Here is a 9,478-nt window from a genome sequence, read left to right on the forward strand (position 1 = left end):
CTTTCCTATTAAATTAGTCCTTTTGCTGTTCTCATGACTCATTTCTGTTCCTATGGGAATTGCACATCTTAGATCCTGTTTGGAGCCAAGTGGTTTTTCATCCTGGTGGAGCTATCTAATGTGTCTGCTTTGGTAAGAGAAGTGGCATAGCCATAATTTCAGTCATTAAATGCCTCAAAAATCCTGGAAGAACTACAACAAACACCTCTGCATCTCTCTGTTCTGGTTTTGAGGTCTCTAGAGGATTTTACAGCTATTTCTTTTTGCTGGGATGACTCTATGCCCAGAAAAAGATGAAAAAGAAATCTGGGTTTTGTGTTGGGTTTGATCACATCTCTGAGTGAGTCTCCAGGGGCCAGCAGACATCAGCACCTTTTCAGCACTGACAATCTCATTCTCTGAGACAGCTGCAGTTTTCTTGCTTCCTCTGAGTTGAGAGTCAGCTTGTGCTACACTCATGTTGGGCTCTGAAATCAGGTGGGGGAAGCTTCAGCTTGTTTTGGGGATGGACAGAGTGGTGGTGGGAGGCTACTGGGGTTGCTCAGTCCGTGGGAAGCTGTTTCCAGGCTTGAGTTTCATTGCTTGCTGTAGTGAATTAGTAGCTAACCCTGAGGCTGGGAGCTGTGCGGGCCACGTCAGCCTGGGTGGGGCACAGCTCCTCAGTGGCCACAGCCAGGGGGAAGAGATTTGCCCCTCACTAGTCCAGGGCCTTCCTTTCTTCTTCCCATGTGGAGAAGCAGCAACACACTGAGAGAAAACCAAAGGTGTGGACATCTCTGATGGCAGCCAAGTGACACTCACTAGAAAATGAGGACATCTCTCTTACAGGATTTCCAGGCACATGGGGCGTTTCTGAAATTTGCAAAAGCAGAAGATTGGGAGCCTGAAATGCCATCAGATTTAAATATGGAAAGACTTATTCTTTATGGCTGTGATATGGGAAAACTCTTGTTCCTGATTTAAAGCATGTGGGACAAATTGTGCTTAGATTTAAGCATGTGTTTGAACTTTTTCTTGGCATTAAGCCTGTTAGCTCACCAAATCACAGATCATACATCTGTAGAACTTTTTGTCCCGACAGAGTGAGCCCAGATATTCATGTCATAGTTTCCAGGACTTCATTAACAGTTTAAATGTATTATTTAGGATTCCAATAAAACCACCGTTGTTTTGAATGGGTTAAAAAATAGAGATGTTACTTTCATAGAAATGACATTTCTTAAATAAAACAGATTAATTCTGTAATTTATAAATTACATACACACATGATGAAAAGCTTGAGATATTTGCAGCACAGATAGGCAATCTATTGAATGATTTTTTAAATTTTGTATTGTAGAATAGATCACAGCACAAGCATTTCACCAAAAGAAGCAACTGATCAATTTAACAACTTAAATGAGGTAAGTGTAACCAAAAGTTGAAATATGATGTTATAAATTTTGAATAGATGTTTTGGTTTTTTGTTAATTTCAAGGTCTTGGAATAATGTAATTGCTTAATAATCTTAGATTAGTTTTTTAATGAAAGACTGTAGTCATGTTTTTGAAGAAAAGCTTAAAAATGACTACTAAAATAGTTTAAAAGCTAGAAGCAAGAGATTTTAAAATTTTTTAAAGCCAACTTGAGATTGCTTTTTGTTTATGCTCAGAAAAGAATCAAACACTCAATACTGACTGAGTGAAGGGACATCTTTCAAGAACGTTTGATTTTTCCTGCTATTACAACTCAAAATGGTTAATCTGTTAAATATGAACCATTTATATGTAATATATCATATGTTTTTATTATATGTTTATATATATTTATATGTTATATGTCATATAAATATGTTTTTTTAAAAATAAGGAGTTCTCAAGGTTGCTACATCCTGCATAAGTAAGCTAGGAACAGTAGTACAATGGAGTCTAAAAGGTGCTCTGGTTATAAGATGGAAGGAGGGGAGAGCTGAAGCAGGGAAACAAGGAAAGTCAAATAACACCAGTGACACTTGGAACAAGCTGCTTTCACAGGGATTGTGCCAGGAGCACAGTGTGGGTGAAGCACAAAAAGCTGTTGGTGTGATGACATCGAACCATGGATGAGCCTGGGCGGGGTCCTCACAGCCAGCAATACCCTGGGAGGGGCAGGCAGTAAAGCCAAGCCTTGTGGTTATGCAAAGTGGGAAACCCTATAAAGCATATCCCCACACCTGGGGACCCTGCATCCCAGCACAGAGTCCACTCCCACTGCAAGGACAGTGGGGGACACGGGATTCACACAGGGAGCAGTTGGGTTTTTTAGTGTAGGCCAAGACAACACAACAAAGAAAAGAGCTGGGTGAAGAGAAACCCATTCCTGAAAAACTCTGGGAAAGAAGGCTTTGTTTCCATAATGAGCCAGAGAGCATCTATGTCTATTAATAGATGCCTGACTTTCATTAGAGGGAGACCACAATGTGTCCTTTTAAAGGAAATTAGACCTAATCTTCTCCTTGCAGTGAATTGTTTCCTCTGCATTTTGTGTCACTGTTGTGCAGCTCACTGTAGAAAATCTCAGTGCTGACAAGCAGGGCTCATTCAGTGACAATACAAGAGAGTACACTCAGCCTCTCTAGAGCCACCTCAGGCCCTGGGAGAAATCATTAAGTTATTGTTTCTTTTGAAAAGCCCCAGTGCAAATATTCACTGAAGCTTCCACTTGAGAGCTTCCATTTAAAATCCTTGCAAAGGATTCCTTAAAGGCTAAAAAAAAGGTATTGTAATAAATCAGTGTAAAATAATAAAACCAATTATCAGCTTAGAAATTTAAATAAAATGTTAATAACCAGTGAGGAATCAGCAAGGGGTACAACCTGGTGCTTTCTTTTGCAAAATCTTAGAATTTTTTGTGTCTCAGGTCTATTGCAAACCTGTGCCATAAGAAAAATTCTCTTTCTGGAGTAGAGAAAATGGTGTCTCTCTTCACTGCTCAGCCATGGCATTATGCAGACCCAGGGCATATCTTGTTCTATCTTATTGTTGCTTGTTTGTTCCCCATAAAGGAAGTTCTGAATTGAAAATGTCATATGCCTCAAGGCATAAATATTGCCTTAACGGATACTGCAGAGATTTATTTATGTTCCCATAAAATGTGCCTATCTTATTTTAACCTGAACTCTCAGATTAAAAAGCTGTTCCAGTGTGACATATAAAAGCATTAATTTCCTTGGAGTGAAAAAATGGAACAGGTTGAAATTTGCTCAGTTTCTTTCCAATATGAATCACTTCAAAGGCTATTAAATGCTGAAAGCCTGGATTATTCTCCTTCTCTGCCCCAGCCGATTTCATAAATCCAGTAAATCCATCAATAAACTGGATACAATAGAATATCTGCTTTCCTGTCTGGGAAGCACAGGAGCAGGCCCAGGGGCAGGCTGCAGGCATCCTTTCATTCAGGAGCACCGTGTGGGGGTCAGGGTGGTATCAGTTTATGCAGGAAGAACCAAGCCTGGGCTTTGCTCCTCATCCCTGCTCCTCACCCTCCTGACTGTGCCTGAGCAGAGCTCATGGCTGGGGCACACCTGGGTCTTTCCCTTTCCCTCAGTTCTTAAATTTATCAAACCTTTGGATGTCCACAAGAATGAGACAAAGGATGCTCCTAATAGTAATTCTTTATCTGGGAAATAAATTCTTTCTAGGGGCAGGGCTCTCATTTGTCACATTGTCTCCTGTCAGGCTATGGTCTCCTGGACATGCTGACCAACACATCCCACAGTGCTGATCCTGCTGGGTGTGGCCCTGTGCCATGTCAGGGTACTGCCTCTCAGTGCCACAGCATTTTGGTGAGGAACCGGGAGCATTTGTTCTTTCAGTGTCCCACTCTCCAGAGGGATTTAACAGTGCGTGGCATTCATCTAGGTGTGAGAGATTATCTGTTATCTCAGTGATTCCTTGCCCTAAGGCCTCCTCTCTTTATTTTCAGCGGTCACTGGTTGGAAGGAGGGATGACAGTGGGTCCAGGCTCAGTTGTTTGAAGAGTAGGTGTCTCTACTACAGGCTGAGCTTCCTCCAGGAGTGGCAGTCCCTTTGTACTGTGCTTTCTCCAGCAAAGGCTATGGCACTTCAGTGACTGTGTTTTCCTAAAGTATTATCAAAAATAACAAGTGGCTGAGAAGGACTACACTGTTTCACTTCCTGTCTTTCTCTGACTTCCTATAAATTTCTTCATTTTACCATTGTTTGTAATAATGTACAATGCTTCTTCTCTAGGAGAATTGGCTTAGCTTAAGATCTTTGAATTGTCAGTTGCTTTAAGAGGACATAAGAAGAGATAAGAAACTTTCATCCAAGACAATTATAATTGCTTAATTTTCAAACTTTTAGGATACTCTTCTTAAGAGAAAACAGTATGGTTATTTTTCCAAGGCAATTTATGGATCCATTTGAGATAGTAATATGTCCTTTCATTTGCATTAGCATGGATCAGGAATTACTGCTTCAGAAAACCTCATGTTAGGCACCATAATGAACCTGGAATGAACACCAAATGTGAAGTATTGAAACTGAGATCTTTGCCGATATAGGACGCCATAGCTTAAATTATTTCAGTTATACTGGATTTCCATGTAGGTGCATTCTCAAATTGGTGATGATGCCCACCATAGCCTGACTTTTCCCTCTGTGTGTTTCAGCTGTTTGCACTGGCTTCTAACATATTTAGCAATTTCCTCTGACCAGCCTTGAGCAGAGGTGGCCCAGGGGACAGGTCTAGCCGTGGCAGAGCTGTGAGCAGCATGTGCACAGGCTGCTTCTCCCCCAGAGCAGATGTGCTGGCCTTTGCTCAAAGCTGTGTCTCCTGCCATGTTTCCTGCTAATTTGTGGTGACTTTTTCCTGGACAGTGCAGTGTGGCAGTGCTGTAACGCTCTGCTATGGTTGAGGATAAGATGGGGTTGGTGGTACACTCCAGATTCATCATCTCCCTGGTAACATCAAGACAATCAAAGCTATTTAGTGTTTTTCTCAAATCCCTGTCAAGGGCACACTCATGAAAATAGATAAGGTATTTCTATTATCATTATTATATGATTTTCTTTTAGTGTTTTGGCAATGGCTGGAAATTTACCATCCACCCCCCTTCCCCAGATGGGTGAAAAATATCATTTAGAGCAGCCGAATATAAACCAGCTGGTAAATAGCATAAGCATTGCTGAAATATAGTGTTTAATAATGTAGTCTGTGAGAATGCTTTTACACTGAACTTCCCTTAAATATCAATGTGTCATAAGGAATAGTGATGCAAAGTGAATGTATTTTCTTGAAATGGGATTTTTCTTGTCAAATGCTTGAAGTAACAGTCCATGAAGGTTAAGTCCTTTTATCAGACATTCACTTACATTTTCCTTATTGGCACGTTTCTCTGGGTTGTCATCTGTGTTCTCCCCAATTTTCATCAGCTGTTCTCCTGGTAAGGTCCAGGCTGGCATCAGAGTCCTCACTGGTTTGTAACTGGTACAGTCATCTTTTCTAGATGACATTAATGACTGTAAAATTCTGCCTGTCTGTGATAATTCCACAGCCACTTTGTTTGGGTTTAGTTGGGATGGCAGACAATGGGAAATGAGGACTTCCCAAAGCAGTGCCATATGTATGATGCAAGTCAGCACCCTTCCCTTGACAAGGAAATGCACTGCTCCCTGAAAGCTTCATGGGGTGAGAACGTTTCCATAATTTTCCTGAATTTTATAAAAGGAATGAAAGGATAAAGGCAGAAAGTAATCTCTGATCTTCTCAGACAACTGAGTTGATTTTTTTTTTAACCAAAAGTTATCTTTGGGTTTGAAAAAGGGATGTCTTACAACAAAAATAATGCAAAGAAGTATTAAATTACTTGTTATGTAGATGATGTGTTGTCACACAAAGGAAATCAGGCCAATAAATCAATTCATTTTTCATTGAATAAATCAATAAATTGGTTTCAGGTGTTTGACAGAGTGAGGAAAAGACTTTTCAGGGTATAAATTTGAGGAAAATTTTTTTTGCATCTCAGATTATTTTCTTCAGAAAATGTCCTTCATAAATATGTATCATTTGAGTGACTTAATGTTATACGTACATTCTGTGTGTGCCAGCTGTGTGGTTATTAGGACAGCCTTGTGTGGTTTTGTTTTATGTTTTGAGCTGTATTTCCCTTGAGATGGGGGAGCTGAATGCGTGGGGTGTGGGGAGTGACTCATTTTGCCCAGTCAGATGGTGATTAGGGCTTTCACAGCATTTCCATCACAGCGAGATGCTTGTGTCAGGTCGTGCAGCTCAGTGCTGCATGCAGCGTTAAAAATTCAGATCAGAGCTGGACCACGCATGGCACAGAGGCTGGAAGTGATGTGGCAGATAACTGTCCCTGTCATTGATTTGCCTGCAGCCAGTGACAATGATGTGTTGATTTTACCTTTGCAGTGGATCACAAATGATCTGCTGCCCTGTAGAACTGGCAACAGCCCTCATAAAAGCCGTGTCTACATAATGAAGTATCTCTAAAACAGCCAATTATAAAAAATCTCTCTCCCAAGAATCCCTTGAGTGGTCGTGTTGTCAGTAACTCTTTGTTCACTGCTGCGCACTGCACTCACAGGCTGGAGAGGGAGATTTGATTTTTTATGAATGGTAAATGGGGAGGGACATAATGTCATCAGATCGTGATGTCAGCCCAATGAATGAAATACTTCCTTAATGTATTGCTTCAAGCCCAAGAGGAGGGACACCATCTCCGCTTGGCTGCCTGGAATAAATCGCCTCTTGCTGACAAAGTCATCTTTCCCACGTGCCATGAATAATCCATGTAAATTGGGACTTAAATAACCAGGAGTCAAGAAACTCATGGAATAGTGCACGTTTGTTCTCCCCACGTCCTCCCGGAGCTGGCAGTGGAACACCCCTTTGCAGGCGCTGCCGATGGGCTCCGGGAGTTGAAGAGCAATCGCTGATCCCCGTTGTTCTCTACCCAGCCCAATGTTCTGCTTTTGTCTGCAGAATTCTTTGTTGAAGCTGCAAGCCCTGGAAACTGATCTGTGCTCTGCGTTTCTGCCAGCCCAGGAGGAAACTCCCCAGCTGCCTGCACCCAAGGACACAGCCCCTTCTCCAGCCCACAGCAGTGTGCAAGCTGATGGGGCCAGTTGTGGAGGTAAGCCAGCGTGCTATGATGTGCTCTCATTTGCAATTATAAAAAAGCCTTGTGACTTGCACTTTAAAATCAGGCTTGCAGCCCTCTGGGAAACAGTGCAGAGCTAATGCAAAGCACCATTTCCTCCTGCAAGCACTGTGTAACGTAAAAAGGGGTGATACCTGTTAAAAGGATGGAAATTAACAGCTGTAACTCTCTGGTTTTCTGAGAGGGAATTTTCCTTTTCAGAGAGGTTTTAAGAATCCCAATTATTTTATTTTTTAGTTTTAATCTGTTATTTTCCCCCATGTAAATTTACTCTCTTTACTTCCTATGTCTGTATTGTGTGAAATCACCTGCCATATCATGTAATTCTATTTTTGTCATTCTTTTTGTCAGAGCAATATCACTTCATTTCTCCTATTATTGATTTTAATTTAATGCATCAGCAGAGAGATAGCGAAGGTGAGTTTTACAGCATGTGGATTTTAATCATTCATGATCCTGTATTATTACCCAGCTGGGCAAACTGTGGTGTGTTATCTCTCCCTCTTCCCTCAATAGAGAAATAAATAGCCCTAAGGCTCAGCACTGTTTTTGTCAATTCATGGCTTGTAGTCACAGGGCTGGCAGAGTCGTGATGCCAATAGAAGAGGAGTCACTCCTTGTGAAAAATAGGTCAAAGGCAGTATGACTAATACATCTCACAGACAAGTGACATGAATACACAAATACCTAAGTCGTGCACCATGTATGGTTCAAATTAAGGCAGGTAGGTCAGTAATCCCTTTGCAATTGTTGTTTCATATCAGAAAAAAAATCTGGGTTAAGAAGAACTTATTTTAGGAGCTGCTTGCTCAGAATTTTCATCAAGAAATAGCATTTGGTTATTTACAAAAAAATCATGAATTATAGTGTTCTGCTTAAAAAATTTCAGTTTGAGGTTGGCACTGGAAAAATCAAGGAACGATGCATGTAAAAATCAAATTATTATGAAGATGAAGGAATCTAAAAATGCTAAATGTCCTGGTTTTGTTTTCTTTTTAAAAAGAAGATGTGTTAGTCCAGCCAGGCAAATACTTTAATAGCTCTTGAACACGGTTATGGAGCCTGGACTGGGGCTAACCTTGATGGAGATCTGAAGCAGAAACAGGTCTCATTTGTGTGCTGCACAGGAAAAGACATTCTGCAGCTCACCCAAATCTGCACTGACTCCTCTCCTTTGTGTCAGGGTGGAAAGGACTCCTCTGCCAGTAATTTGCTGCATTATTTTGCTCTGGTGGTTTCATAGTTCATGGTTAGGATGATTCTTAATTGTTTCCCCTTAATTATTTTTTGCTGTTTTGATTAGATTTTATTTATGCTGGTGGTGACTGCTGCTTCCAATCCCCTCTCTACTCCCATTTCCCCTCTGCAGCCACATGGGGAAATGTTGCATGATGTAGCATTTCTCTTGCACAGTTTCAGAGCATGCTCTGCCGCTCCAGCAGTTCAAACTCATGCTTTAGTTAAAGCTTATCTATTTAATGGGTTTTAATGTGCCCTCATTCCTGTTAACATCTGCTTTGTGGTTTGTGGCATTTTTAGTAACTTGCCATTTTGCACAGACAGAGCCGGTCCTAATTCTGTCTCTTAAATTACTGCTGAAATCTTCTAATGCATTGAGCTGTCACATGGCACTATTGGCTATTTGAGCTCCACCTTGGCTGGAAGTCCAGGGATTTGTACCAGGTTGGGAAGGGAGTTTCTAGAGGATGTGCCATACATGTTCCATCTTTAGTTATCAGCCTTTCCTCAGTGGATATGGGAAAATTAACATGATCCTTCCATTTGCATCCCAGTCAACAAATTTCAGGAACGTGTACATGATATGTATGGAGATTGAAAATACAACAGTCTAGTAAGATGACAGGGTGCCTCAGGATGCCAATTTTAAGGGGATGAACAGTAACTTATCTCTGAGAAAAGTCAGCAATTTCCAGTTTACTTTTGAATATGTGAAAGCTGAATTAGAGTTGCCAAAGTGAGTCTGTAGAGTTGTGGTGGGTACCTAAGTTAGTTTTTTAAAGGGGTAATTATAGAAAAGTAGGGTGCAATTTCTGTACCTTTGGATATGAGATTACATCGCATAAGTGCCTGCAGCAGTGAGCAGCTAAACCTAACTACAGGAAATGACTTTTAAATGACTTTTAAATCAAAAATTCTGATAGAGGCATTCACAGATGTAATGTGTTTAGGACTGAACACACTACATCTGAATATTATTTTTTCTATACAAGAGATTTCTGTGTATTATTGTTTCACTTGAAGCATATCACAGGCATAAATGCAGGATTGTATCATAGGACTTGTCATATGAAG

The 9,478-nt window shown here is 40.8% G+C and overlaps 1 protein-coding gene across 4 annotated transcripts in view; it reads left to right on the forward strand.

The window, feature by feature from the left end:
- The window catches only part of FAM13C (family with sequence similarity 13 member C), a 116,737-nt gene that overhangs the window by 87,040 nt on the left and 20,219 nt on the right, over positions 1-9,478 (forward strand). For 2 of the 4 annotated variants that reach the window (XM_005425558.2, XM_005425557.2), the window contains exons 11-13: positions 1,340-1,403; positions 6,988-7,138; positions 7,517-7,582. In XM_005425558.2, coding sequence (XP_005425615.1) covers positions 1,340-1,403; positions 6,988-7,138; positions 7,517-7,582 — 281 coding nt within the window. The remainder of the gene's footprint in view (positions 1-1,339; positions 1,404-6,987; positions 7,139-7,516; positions 7,583-9,478) is intronic. The other 2 variants (XM_005425560.2, XM_005425559.2) reach the window with 1 other exon arrangement.

The sequence above is a fragment of the Geospiza fortis genome, unplaced genomic scaffold (assembly GCF_000277835.1).
Source record: "Geospiza fortis unplaced genomic scaffold, GeoFor_1.0 scaffold92, whole genome shotgun sequence".
NCBI classification, from domain to species: domain Eukaryota; kingdom Metazoa; phylum Chordata; class Aves; order Passeriformes; family Thraupidae; genus Geospiza; species Geospiza fortis.